This window comes from Caloenas nicobarica, chromosome 24 (assembly GCF_036013445.1).
Source record: "Caloenas nicobarica isolate bCalNic1 chromosome 24, bCalNic1.hap1, whole genome shotgun sequence".
Classification (NCBI taxonomy): Eukaryota; Metazoa; Chordata; class Aves; order Columbiformes; family Columbidae; genus Caloenas; species Caloenas nicobarica.
Window position 1 is genome coordinate 4,252,886 of NC_088268.1, and position 13,524 is coordinate 4,266,409.

Consider the following 13,524-nt stretch of genomic DNA (forward strand, 5'->3'; position numbering starts at 1 on the left):
AAATGCCCTTAAGAACGATGATTACTGTTATTATTGTTTCCGTCCTACAAAGCATGAAATTGAGACTCGGAGAAGCTGAAGGATTTGCCTGGAGTGATTTGCAAAGCTGGGATCAGAACCCCGGAGCATCTGGTGTCATCAGTCAGAGGCAGATCAGCGCGGGCACAGCCAACAACACGCAGAAGAAGAAGCAGAATGACAATTACCTCAAGAGCTAGATAAGAAAATCCTTTGTAAATAGCAAACGCCAAGAATTTTCCGTACGCGAAGCACTGAATTTCAGCTGATAATGAGCACACAGGTCTCGCTGCGGTATCGGGGCTGCCTGATGAGGCTCTCCCGGGCCAGAGGATGCACACGAGCCCAGCTGGTGTGTTTGGGATGTTGGACACGTGTGGGGTGATGGCCACAGCCTGGGCACCGGCAGGGACCTGGGGTTCGGTGTCCTGTCTGAGTCGCCAAGTCTCCAGAGAAGTTTTCCTGCAGATGAAACCAGCTCGTGACTCAGGGGGTGTTTGTAATAACGTGAAATGCTGGATCTCCTCCTTTAGGGACACATTAGGCTTTATTTACTTCACAGGCATTATCTTAAGAAACAGTATTAAGCCTTAAAATATCCTGAGACTACCGAAGGATTTCCCTCTGGGAAATCTAATCTTTCTGTCTCATTTCCATTGCCCTTTTGAATCTGGTAATTTTGTGCAGAACAACCCTTGGGAACAAGGCCACAGCTCTCATCCTCTGCCACCATCCTGCTCTCCCTCCAAAGCACAGGACAAGACGCGGATGCAAAGCTGAAGTATAATTCCTTTCCTTCAATTTTCTTTTTTTTTTTTTTTTTTTTTTACAAAGCTGATTAAATGGAGCAGCACCTTTGCCTAGAGGAGGCTTTTCTGCTCATTTGTTACTTGAAGTAATAATTTTCCCTCGTCAGGCCTGCACTGCCGTGTCTGAAACGCCTGCGGGAAACGCTCCTGAGCCATCGTTCCTCTCCTCTCGCTGCCTGGGGCATGACGGTGCCTGCGAGGGGATCCCGAGTCAGCCCAGGACGCTCATCACAGGCGTTGCCCGTGGCTGTGGTGAGCAAATTCCCCTCCACAGACTCCAGTCTGGAAGTCCATAAAAGTTAATTCTGGAAAGAACCCTCTATTATGCATGTAGATACTGTCATTAGCAGATCTCCTCAGAAAAAAAATTAAAATATCTTCTAAGAAAATGAGGAGTGCGACTGCTGGCAGGTCTCTGGTGTAAAAGCAAGAGCTGGTTTTAACAAAAATTTCAAATTTTAGAAAGGAAAAGAGCTGCCATGAAGAACACACAAACCCAGTAAAATCAAGAGTGGAATTATTATTCTCCTTTACAAAATTCTAATCACCATTGGCTACAGAGACCTATGGCAAGGTTTGGATTTTTCTCACTGAAAAATGAAGCGTGACATATTTCTGAAATAAATGAAGCTAAATGTTAGCTCAGCATTAATTTCACCACTCCTCTATGGAAAAAGGAGGAGATTGGGGCCAGGACAGCAGCTGGGACGCACCACGGCACCGGCTGCACTCGCTAATTATGGATGTAACAAAGGACAGACGTACCCAGAGTCCACACCACATGTAAGGTGTTCTGCATTTGCAGTGTCAAGATAAAATCAAGACTAATGAACTTACCCGAATGGCGTAAGTAATATTTCTGAAACAGGCTGCACCTGATGCGTCCTTTATGTGACGCGTCCAGGTGACCTGGATGCCCAAGCCAATGCCCAACAACACGTGGGTGAAAGTCAGCCAATATTAGCATGGTTGTATTAATATTATTAATAAAATGAAAGATTCAGATGACAAAACACTTTAATTATTTCACTTCTTCCTCAGTTCAGCATTCCAAGACTAAAAAATAGCTTTAATATCTTTTTTAAATTATCTTTTATAGTCTCTTTCTTAAATTTAAGTCATTTCCCGAATATTTTATTTGGACAATTTCCATGGTGCTGGTTGGAACTGGGTCAGAGCTATCCAGGATCAGGCTGCTTCTCAAATTCTCAACATTACTGTTCCAGAAATCTTAAGAAACATCCTATGTAGCTGTTCTCTTTGGCAGTGAATATTCATAGTTAACTGCAACATTTAATACTCAGGAAATACCCTTTCCTCTTTTATTTTGGAGAAATATTTGAATATCTTGTCTGCCCTCGAAAGCAGCAAAACAAATACAACGGGATCTCCCATCTGGAAGGGGATGTTTTGAGGAAGAAAGAGAAATAGCAAACAATCCTTGGTACGCTCGATATTTTCCTGTGCACTCCAAGAACGGAGCATTTTGAGGTGTGGCGATGGGTCGGACCCTCATCGCGGTGCAGGTGCGGGGGCAACAGGTCCAGGGGGCTCTCCAGGCTCTGGTCGCAGGGACCGCGGGGCAGCTGAACGTGGGGACACCCGAACGTGGGGACACCCTCAATTCTGCTCACCCAGGGGTCCAACAGGCTCTTGCGGATCGGATGCCTTTCCCACAGCTTTCACTTTCCGGGCAGACTCGCCCACGTCAGGGATGGATAATTGCCATGCTGCTTCATTCCCCAGGCGCCCTTGGGTATCGCCGTTTTATTTTGTGCCACTGTTGTCTAGTCATCATCACAAGTCAGACCTGATGATTCAGGAAGTACCATTTTTGATGTAGTTTTGAAACACGCTTCTGTTAACCAAAGCATCTTTCTGTTGTGGGATTTCTGGAGACAAACGCCTTTGGGGAAATATTTCCGGCTGAAAGAAAAAAAAAAAAAAAGGAAAAGTACTAGCCAGGTCACAAGGCGGAAGAATAAACAGCCCTTCACCGGTGGCAACAGCCACGAGGAACGGTATAAATAGAGGGCTGTGGGGACAGAGGGATCACTCTGGGATCCTGCAGCGATCTGTGCGGCTCAGAGCTGGATCCCGGCGCCATGAGCTGTGCCGTCAGGCAGGTCGTCACCGCCTGCTCGCAGGGCAGGAGCAGCGCGGGCAGCTCGGCGGCCGGCAGCGCCAGGAAGGTCTCCTCCGCTTCCTCGGGAAGACACGCCACCTATGACTTCGGCGGCGCGGTTGTCAATTTTTCCGGCGGCAGTTTAAGCGAAGGATTACTCGGGAAGCAGCTGAGCGCCGGCAGCGCGGCCGGCGGGAGCTTCGGAGCCGCGCAGAGGGCTTGTTCTACCCTGGGATTCGGCGGCGGGGGCATCTGCGCTCGAGGCGTTGGTGGTGGTTTCACCAGGGCCAGCGCTGGTTGCGGTGATGGGATCTTATTTGCCAACAACGAGAAGGCGACGATGCAGAACCTCAACGACCGCTTGGCCTCCTACCTGGACAAGGTGCGGCTGCTGGAGGGGGACAACGCCGACCTGGAGTGCAAGATCAGGGAGTGGTACGCCAAGGTCGGGCCCAGCTGCGAGCCGAGGGACTACAGCTGTTTCCACAAGGAAATCGAAGACCTTCAAAACCAGGTAAACCATTGCTTTCCAAGAAAATGCTCATATTTCTTTGGGCTTTGCTTTCTCATGTGGATAGATTAACGTCAAACGGCAGAGGCAGCAGCTGTGTCTCTGGAGGTGCCCAGGAAGCAATAATTTCTATGAAATGGGCGGTTTGAGGAAGGAGGACACTGCGTTTACAGAGCTGAAGTTTCAGCACAGCTGGCTCCACCAAGCTGGCACGCAGGTTTCCCCACTGTAATGCCACCTAACTGATTAATAATCCCAACATTTGGAATCATCACAAAATAAGTGGGTTGCACTACCCCAAGCGGATGTTTCCTCCAGGGCCTTCTGGAGCCAGAGGAAGCCACCAGCCCAAATCTCCCTCCTACATTTTCTTTTCCAGATCCTCTGTGCAGCCATGGAGACGAACAAAATCCTTCTGAGTATCGATAACAACAGGATGACTGCTGACGACTTCAGAGTGAAGTGAGTACAGTCGCGTGCTGGACCGAGGGGTTCACGCTGCCTGTGGATGCTGACGGGGAAATCCCAACACTCTGCTTGTCGTGCTGCTGCCTTAAAATGCAAATCTCTGTGAAAGGCACAGATATCAGCGACCGTGTTCATAGCATTGCATGCCTGAAGCTAAAGAAGAACGTGGTCCTAGATTTTTTCCCCCCACAAACTCAACTCAAGGGCTTGCCATGGTTTACTGACATGCTGACTTTTCTTTATTGCCTGTGGCTTCAGGTACGAGACTGAATGTGGTCTCCGGCAAAACGTGGATGCAGATATTTGCAATTTACGCCCTGTCCTGGATCAGCTGGCCAGCTGCAAGACCGACCTGCAGCTCCAGTGTGAGGCTCTAACTGAAGAGATGTGTTGTCTCAAGACGAACCACGAGGAGGTTAGAACGCCCCTTACCCCTAGAGAAATGAGAAGAAAGAAGGAAAGTCCCCTGGAGTGTGAATATAACTGATACGGTGCACGTATTCTCTGCAGGAGATGAGCTGTCTGAGGAAACAGGCGACCGGAGACGTGAGCGTGGAAGTCAATGCCTGTCCTGGCCCAGACCTGCGGAAGATCCTGGAGGACCTGAGGTGCCAGTATGAAACGCTGATGGAGCGCAACCGCAAAGAGACCGAGCAGTGGTACGCCTGCAAGGTACTACCGGCGCAGAGCTGTGCCCTGCTCTGCCCATTGGGGAAAAAATGAGAGGTTAGCAATGCTTAGTGGTGGTATCTTAATACCGGCAAATCTGTTGTGTATGTGCTCAGCACCTCGTTGTGCTGCCCACGGTCAGGGCTCTTCTGTTCATGGCAGAGGGGCCACTGTGCAGTCTCACAGGGTCAGAGCGGAATGAAGGGGAGGGCTTCAGGTTTGGAAATAGCCGGGTGTGCTGCAGGGTGTGCACGAGCAGCGGTGAAGCCAACGAGATGCTGTGGTGAGGAAAGGGCTGCTCTTTTCTAACTTTGCAGGCGGAGGAGGTGAATCTGGAGGTCGTCACAAGCAGCCAGGAGATCGAGTCAAGCAACAAACAGGTCACCGAGCTGAGACGTCAGCTGCAGGCCTTGGAAATCAACGTGCAAGCCCAGCTCACCATGGTAGGTGATGCCAGGAGGATGCGGATCTCAGACTCCCCAGCTCTCTTTAAAAAGCCGCATGACCAGAGTCGCACCTGCAACCAGATGGGCCAGGCCTGCAGCACACCCAGGTACCTTTGTCTTGTTTCCATTCTCAGAAAGAAAACCTGGAATCCTCGCTGGCGGAAACCGAATGTCGCTACAACAAATACCTGGCTGAGCTCCAGAGCCAGATCTCGTGCGTGGAGCAGCGGCTGGCTGAGATCCGAGCAGAGATGGAGTGTCAGAACCAGGAGTACAAGACCCTCCTGGACGTCAAATGCCGCTTGGAGCAAGAGATTCAGACCTACCACTGCCTGCTGGAGGGCGGACAGCAGGACATCATGTACGAGCCAGGCACAGTAAAATCTCCTTGCTTTGACTTACAGGGATATGAAAATTCAGGATACACATGGTAAAATTAACACTGTGGTGAGGAACCAGTTACCAGACAGGGCTTATTAGCAAGTCACGAGGTATTTGAGGATTTGGCTCTGATAAATGTATGAGCCAGAAGCCGTTCCCCGGTCTCAGGGCAGTGAACGCAGCCGGGAGAGGCCCCCAGAGCCCTCCCAGCGCCGGGTGCAGCATCGCAGCTCCCCAAAGGGTTTTCACTGCGAGCCGGGCAAGGTCTTTTATGAACACTGTCATTTACCTGAGCTTTATAGGCTTTGCCGCAGCTAGACAGGATTAGGGACTGGCAGTTGAATTAACTGAAACAATAAATTATCTAAACAATTTCAGTTTCACACAACAATTTTAATTAAAGTTCGGGGAAATTTAATTTGTATGCAAAGCAGTTGGCTCTTCGCTGCCTCCCATTGCCTGAGATTTTGAAACAGCGAGGCATGCTGTTAATCTCATAAATGGCTGCACACACATAACCGGCCTGCGCACCCACCTGCTCCATGAGTTTGGAAAAAGACATGTTTTAATGGTGGCGCCCTGAGGTGGGCTCTCCAGCCCTAAACTCGTTGCATGAAAAATCAGTTCTCGTTCCAAAACGCCAGTTGCAATGGATGAAATGACGCTGTCAGGATTTGTCTCAGAGCCTCGGGTAACCCCGAGCACGTCAAGATGGAAAAGCAGCAGCTGTCAACAGGCAGGAGGGAGGGTGTGCTAATTGTTGCTCTTAATGACCCTCGCGGTTTGAAGGGGAAATGGCCGGGGGTGACTGAAGGGGCGCAGCTAAAGCCGGCGCTCCAGGCCAGGGGCAGATCTCCGGGGTGTGAACATCGGGGGCTTTGGTCGCCAGTGCAATTTCCTTTCCGCAGAGGGACGGTGGGCAGAGGAGCCCCCGCGCCGGCTGCTGGAAGAAGCGGGGGGCTCAAAGCCAGCCTGTGCCCACCCTGCCTGCCCTGAGCTCCCGACCTGCCAGGTGAGGTGTCCTCTCAAAGTGTGACCACGACTCGCTCCTTCAGTCCTGCTGCATTCCTGGGGAAGAGGAGGATAACAGACCTCCAGGCTTCTCTGGGTGGTCAGGAGGTGCCGGAGATGGGTGGTTTTTCCTGGAAAGAGGCAGAGCGGGGAGTCAGACCCGCACCAAAACGATTCTGTGATTCCAGGATTCTCTGCAGGATCACGGTTGTGCCTGGTGTGGGTAGAGCATGGGGATTAATCGGACCATGGTAGAAAGCAGCGGGGAGGGATGCAGCTATGGGGTATTTATAAACCTAAGCATAGAAAATGTATTTTATATTGGGGGTTAGTAGTAAATGTGTTTAAATTAAAGACCTTCAGCATGACACGAAAATGAGGAACTGGTGCGGGGATCAAAGCCAATCCAGTATATAAAATTCAGCAAGTATGTAAAATTCAGCAAGTATATAAAATTAAGCAGTATATAAAATTAAGCAGGCTAGGGAGAACAGGGAAAAGAAAGGTCAGTACAAGAGCGAGGGGCTGTGAGATGAAGCCGATGGGGTACATGGAGGAAGCCCCTGACAAAGGGCCGCTCCTGCTCTCCTCGGCAGGTCGCCGCGATGAGAGCTTCCCCGCCAGCCCACGGCACAGCCCCCCAGGAGATCCTCGAAGAACAAACCGTTCGGAAAAAGCCAGGCAAAAATAACCCGACAGTTCTCAGTTCTGCTTACGGCACCGGCAGGAAGGGACTTTGGGGACCGGCCGCCTTCCCGCCCCATGCTGCTGAATTCACCCCCTGACGCTGCTCTGGGTCGGTCTCTGCTCTCACTCAGGCTAACCTGTTTTGTCATCAGTTGTCTAACAATTACCAAAGCTTGTCTCTAATAAAGCTTTGCTACTACTGACAAAGCCTTGAGCCTGAGAAATAATTTCTACAAGTAAATAATTACACAAATATTTTAAAAATTGTCACACACATAGTTATATTTATCATACATCTTTGGTTAGAAATCCACCTTTCATCTATTCCCACAAAGAAATCATCACAAGGGAAAAAGAAAAATAAGCCATGATCCCATCTGCTGTGTTTATCCTGCTGAATTCCCTGCCTGCAGGATGGGGATGGGACGGAGGGAGGAGGGAAGGGACCGGCGATGCTGCCGAGAGGGACGTTTGTGACCAGAGGAGGAGGCGTAAGGTGAGACATGAAGGTGATGAGGAAAAAAACATCCAGAGAGGATGGACAGAGTGTCAAGGCAGCCGGACTGATAATCTTGTAGTGGAAGAGACTTCTGAGCCGAAATGGAGTTTTCATTAGAGTAGGCGTGTGCTAATATAATAAAATATAATATATTGTAATACACAACACCTTTGAGTTATTACAAATGGGCAGTACCAGGATAAAATCAAGAACAACAAGTTTTCCCAAATAATACTGAAGTAGTAATTTTGAAAGCAAAGCTCTGCTGGGTTTGACACACCCCTGTGGTAGAGGAAAACAGTTCCCAAAGAAAATGCTAAATAAAGAACCTCGAAATGGATTTTCAAAAAAGGTGAACAGGAAGAACCAGCTGGCAACATGTGGGAAGATAAAAGGGTGAGACAAATGATTATGTGGGAGAGAATTCTTTTAAAAGTCAGATACCATAAACAGCCAGGAAAAAAAAAAAAAAAAAAAAAAAGCTGGTATTTTATTACCACAGAGAAAGGAATGACAAGCACATTCAGGAGCACAACTGCATTTTGCTGCTTGTGCAAGCAAAGACTCAAGACCCAGCCCGTCCCTTCTGGCTGGCAGCAGCATCTAATGAATGTGTGAACGGTGCTCAAGGTCTGCGCTCCTCGCCGTGTAGCTCATTAGTCCTTTTCTGTAACGAGACATCAGATGGGGTTTGATGGCAAACCTTATGCAGAGGCTTCTAACAAGAGTACCTCAGGGCATGCGATGAGTCCGAATTAATGTCCATTTCTAAAGCAAGGAGCAGCTCAGAGGTGTCTGGAATGACAACATGGGACAAGCCAGAGCTTCACCACACTGAGCTGTTCTTGTGGCAAAAATCACAGCAAAGATGGACTTTTGTTTCTCACCCTGAGCCCTTGCCCTGCAGAAAACTTTGTCTGCTCATGGGTCACCTTTCGTGTGCTAAAACCCCGCTTTGGAGGACGCGCTGTCCCCAGTCTGTCCCAGTAACAGACACTGGTTAGCCCAGTGGGGGTAATTGCTCTAACGAGCTCCTGGACAAGGTTTGTGTTAAATACTTTCTCTCCTAAGTTCTGTATCTCCTACACCACTAATTATACCCTGCATTTCAGTATTATTTCACCTGCCTCAGCGTTAACACAGCACCTCTAAGGTCAGCGCACGAAATGCAACGCAGAAATGAAAAGATGCCTTCCCTGCCCAATGAGTTTATAACCTGGACAGTGACGGGAAGTGATGATTGTGGAAACAGCACAGGGAGAGATGGGGAAGAGAAGATAAATGAAATGCAGAGGACGCAGTGCACGGGACAAGAGGACATGGGACACTGACTGCACGCAAACTTGGATCCCATTCCACATCCACAGCCACTCACACCAGCGCAAGGGCACTGCAGCTTGTAAAAGCCTGTTCTTCGCTCTTTTAATGTGCAAATCTTGTAAAGCAAGAATGAAAGGGTAATCTCAAAGACAGACGGAGACTTAGGCTGAAGGTGTAAGATTGGGGGAGGAATCGAAGGGTAAAGGGACCAAGGGTGGTGCCCCAAAGAGAAGCGGGGGGGTTCTGTTGCACTCAGACGGGTTCAGCAGATGAACTGTGATTGCTTGAGCAGATACAGGCTCTGTCTTGCACAGAGAGCAGACACACGTCAACTCCAGCACCATCAGAAAAATTCCCTGCGGAGCAAACATACCAGAGGTTTAAGACGCCAGAAACAGAAAGAAAACAACTGTTTTTCTGAATCGCCAATGCTGGAAATCAGCTGTGAGCGAAGGACTGCGCTGCACAAGGAGCTTTCCCTGATTACAGGCACTATGATTTTTAATAGCGAGCCATATGCTGGTGTGATGTATAAACCATAATTTCTCTATCAAAGTCTATTTTATAAAGTACACAGACAAGTACAGTCTCACCCACACCCACAGTAACTATCTGTGGGGTTTGTGTTTGTGTTTACCGGCTTGTCTAACATTTACGAGGAATTATGCAGATTAGTAAACTACCACTATAATCAAGCAGGAGATTTCTCAGCTCAGTACACCGAAGAATATAATTTAAACTGCCCGTATGAGCCACATATTGAAAGTGTATTGAAACGACGAGACTTTTGAGCACAAGTATGAAATAAAGACAAAAAGAAGCTGCTGTGGGGAGGCTCTGGCTGCACCGGGGCTGCCTGTCTGTCCTGTCCCTCCATACAGCATCTGAGCGCGGGAAGCGCCTGAACTCTCCAGTTCTGCCTGGCAGGTTCTGATTTGACGCCTGCGGCTCTGCCGGCAGGGACCGTAGGATAAAGTCTGGTTTTTCCTCCCATCCTAAAGCCTGGTTTTTCCTCTCATCCTAAAGCCAGGTTTTTCCTCCTGTCCTGCCCTGCACACAGCTGCCCACGCAGGACTGAAACTGCTGCAGTTTCCTTCGCCCATCAGTGTTCCCATCTGTCCCAGTACAAATTCTCTTGCACTCTTCCTCGCCGTGATAATCAGCAGCGCTCCCAGAGATGCAAATGCCGCTGAGCGTGGCTGCGCTCTCACCGTCTGGCAGGCGCTGGGAGGAAATTAAAGCCCTTCACGAAGGGAGTCAGGGAGGACTGTGAGCTTCAGTAGGAAGAAATCTGGTTCTGTCCACCTCCGTGTTCTGCTGAATGTGGAGATGTGAACAGTCAGCAAGAAAGACACTGAAACGGAGCAATCACCTTGGTGTCTGAGGTGTATTTAAGACCTAGGATCATGCTGTTACCAAGCTCTTTGTGATAATTATTTCACTTGCCTTACAGGAGTTTTGCTAAACATAGTGGTATAAACCAATGAGTCATTAGCCAGAAAAAAAGTAATGGTCTGCATTTGAAAGATGGGAGCTTGAGGTCTGGAGCTGGCTCTGTATCACATCAAAGGAGTGTTTAATAAGTGATGCCTAATGGCTACTATGCAAATTATTAGTGGTAATTACAAGTGACAAGATAAAATCATATTCCAGTGCGGTTGCACAAACATCACTGAAGCAATGCTTATGAAAGCAAAGTTCTGTCAAATTAGACACACCCTTCTTGTAGTTGACACAAGAAAACATTATCAGCTTAGATAAGTAAAGCGAGCAGAGCCTGGAAGAGACAGGCTGACATTTTGCAAAAAGGACGTGCAGCGGGACAGACCCAGTTCCCACGGGACCAAACTCCACTGCCCACAACATCACCTGAAAACATAACGTCTCCCGGCCCCGTCCTGAGCTGCCCGTCACTGTGGGTCAATATTTACACGTTACCCCTTCGTCCACTTTCAGATCTCTCTTCTTTCCCATAATGCCCACAAGACTTAAAGAGTGTTTGCACTGACACTGTGCCCAGGTTGGCCAGAGAGGTGGTGGCTGAACCATCCCTGGAGACATCCCAGGCCAGGCTGGACGGGGTCTGAGCAACCTGAGCTGGTGCAGATGTCCCTGCTCGTGGCAGGGGGGCACTGGGGGAGCTGGGAAGGGCCCTTCAACCCAACTGTTCTATGATTTCCTCCTGTCTTACATTTGAGGTTGGAAATCCTTTGGGATGAGGGCTCAGCATGGAGCCTGGAGCCCTGAGACAACCCCCCGTGCAACCACGGAGTGCAGCAAACAGCTGCAGCCACCAGCACAGCGCAGGAAAAACCCAACTGCTTCGAAAATACAGGCTGGTTCGGCCGGGAACGGCTTTTGGATGCATTTGCTGGATCAGTCCCGTGCCCCAGTAGAACTCACAGGAGCTCATTAAAGCTCCAAAAAATGTAATTATATCCCAAATACAAGTACTCTGGAAGAGTTCTATGATCATTTCTAAACTTCCCTGGTAAAATGTGATTCCACAGCCTGTGGAACTTTTAGCCAGGACATACACATAAGGTTATTCAATGCTGCAAACAAGCTTGTTTTGTGGAGCAAGAGCTGCTCCTTCTTCCTCTTAGGTAACTGCCAAAAGAAGCAGGTGCAGGTGCTCCTTGCCCACCCGCACAGAAGTGTCCAATATCTGCAATGTCTGCCCCTAGACCTAAAGGGCAAGAGAGGCCCCGTCAGCCCAGAGCACCGCTCTGTGCAGTGCTATTAGGCAACTTTTTTTCTGAAAACCTACACAGCAGAATCAAAGCTCCAAGCAATCCAGACATTATATTAATTTCTGTTGCCTCTTACAGCCGCACCCTGTCTTCAGTTATACTCCTCAAAATGAAGGATGAAAGGCAGAGTTACTCCCTACCCTCCTTTTTGCTCCTGATTTTCACTCCTGTGAGTCTGGGTTGTGCAGGGAGCACGGGGATGTGTTTCTAGGAGGAGGATGGACTTGTATTTCAGGCACCACTGTCTCAGCCAGGAATCTGAGCTCTGAGAGACTCCAGCAAGTTATTCCACTGCACCAAAGGAATAATGAATATTTTAGGATGCTGCCAGGCGTCTTTTTATCACTTCTGATCTAAGTAAAGAAATAAATTATCTCACTGGAGAGCTGAGAGTCCTGGGTTATGCTGGTGGGAACACGAGCACATCTCCATGTGCCTGGGGACCCTCTGTGACCACGGTGGCAGAAGCCACCAGGAAAGGAGAGGTGACCAGGTGAGTGTAGGTTTTCTGTGCCTCCTGCCCAGAGGTGCCGGTTGCTCCCAGGGCTCCCTGTCAAGTGTCACACTCACCGCCAAGGAGGATTTATCACAACTGCTCCTGTAAATACGGACATAGTTGAGTGCAAGGTCACCTGTGAGTAAGAGCTGCTTGGAAATTCCACCCTGTAGGGAACAGAAGCCTCAGTCTCCTGGAGAGCAGAATATCCTCCCATGACAGCCGTCTGCTGGAGATGAGTATTGGCGCTGCCGGAGCCCGTTCTCCAAAGGTTCCTCTGGCGATTGCTCGCCCAGTTTTGGCGATCACGCTCCCATGGCCAGCCAGGCTGTGCTAATACCCAATACTACTCTGACCAACTCAGTTAAGAAATGCAGAAAGCTTTTCTCCTTCTTATTTTGTGCTCAACACAAACTCAATAATGGCAAAGACCTGCGGGGTCACATCTCTCTCCACCCAGGGAACTGGATATATCACCCACGGATGCTCCCTTTCCTGCCATCTTTCTTTATCTACAATCATCACAAACTGAGGCAACATGGACAGCAATTAAAGTCATTGAAAAATAACTTCAGAGAGGTACTTCATACTCCTCAGAGACTCCTAACGTGTCACAGGCCTGATCTCTGCAGACTGTGAGCAAGTTGACTTCTTGCGTTTGCATGACCAGAGGAATATAATCCACAAATAGGGAATTAAACCCACAGGGGAATTACCTCGGTGGTTTAAGAAATCTCACAGCAAACCCTTGTGCCAGGTGACAGACATCTACACAACAGCATCCCTGCTCTTTGCACTACTACAGTCACCATTATTCACACTTTCCAGAAGTGAGAATTTATATTAATTTCCCATTTTTCTTCCACGTACTCTACCATAGCATGTGATATAAAAATGTTTATTGGACTAAGAATAAAATAAATATAAGTTAATAAAAGATAAAAGGCACTTTGATGTTATAAATACCAATGTTTCTTCTTTGTACATAATCTAGGGCAACTTTTTTTCTTGACTTGTTGCAAAGTTTGCATCATACAAAAAGCTGATGACTCATAAAACACATTATTTTACTTTTTGGAACAAGCTGCTGACATGTAAAGTATCTTCCTTGTGAACTGGGATTTCTAGAGGGAAACTGCCCATGGGCTATTTATTCTTGGCATAAACAGCGAGACTAGCCAGCCCCGTGGGAAGAAGAAACAGCCGGTAGGTGACACCCCCTTTGGAAGATATAAATAGAGATCTGCGCAGCCACCAGCCTGCAGTCGGATTCAGTATCAAGCTGTGCATCTTGCTTTGGGCTTTGGGTTGGATCTGCAGCTGGCCTCAAA

The 13,524-nt window shown here is 48.6% G+C and overlaps 1 protein-coding gene across 1 annotated transcript; it reads left to right on the forward strand.

Annotated features, from left to right (window-relative positions):
* Positions 1–2,932: 2,932 nt before the first annotated feature.
* Positions 2,933–6,423, forward strand: LOC135998247 (keratin, type I cytoskeletal 19-like). Its single transcript, XM_065651408.1, has 7 exons — positions 2,933–3,466; positions 3,843–3,925; positions 4,190–4,346; positions 4,442–4,603; positions 4,918–5,043; positions 5,181–5,407; positions 6,336–6,423. Exons 1-7 carry the CDS (start codon positions 2,933–2,935, stop codon positions 6,421–6,423), a joined length of 1,377 nt encoding a protein of 458 aa, XP_065507480.1.
* Positions 6,424–13,524: the final 7,101 nt, after the last annotated feature.

Coding starts and splice junctions, on each gene's coding strand:
- LOC135998247 (XM_065651408.1), top strand. CDS start 2,933: ATGAGCTGTGCCGTCAGGCAGGTCGTCACCGCCTGCTCGCAGGGCAGG. Junction 3,467..3,842: donor TCGAAGACCTTCAAAACCAG/GTAAACCATTGC, acceptor TTTCTTTTCCAG/ATCCTCTGTGCAGCCATGGA. Junction 4,347..4,441: donor TCAAGACGAACCACGAGGAG/GTTAGAACGCCC, acceptor TATTCTCTGCAG/GAGATGAGCTGTCTGAGGAA.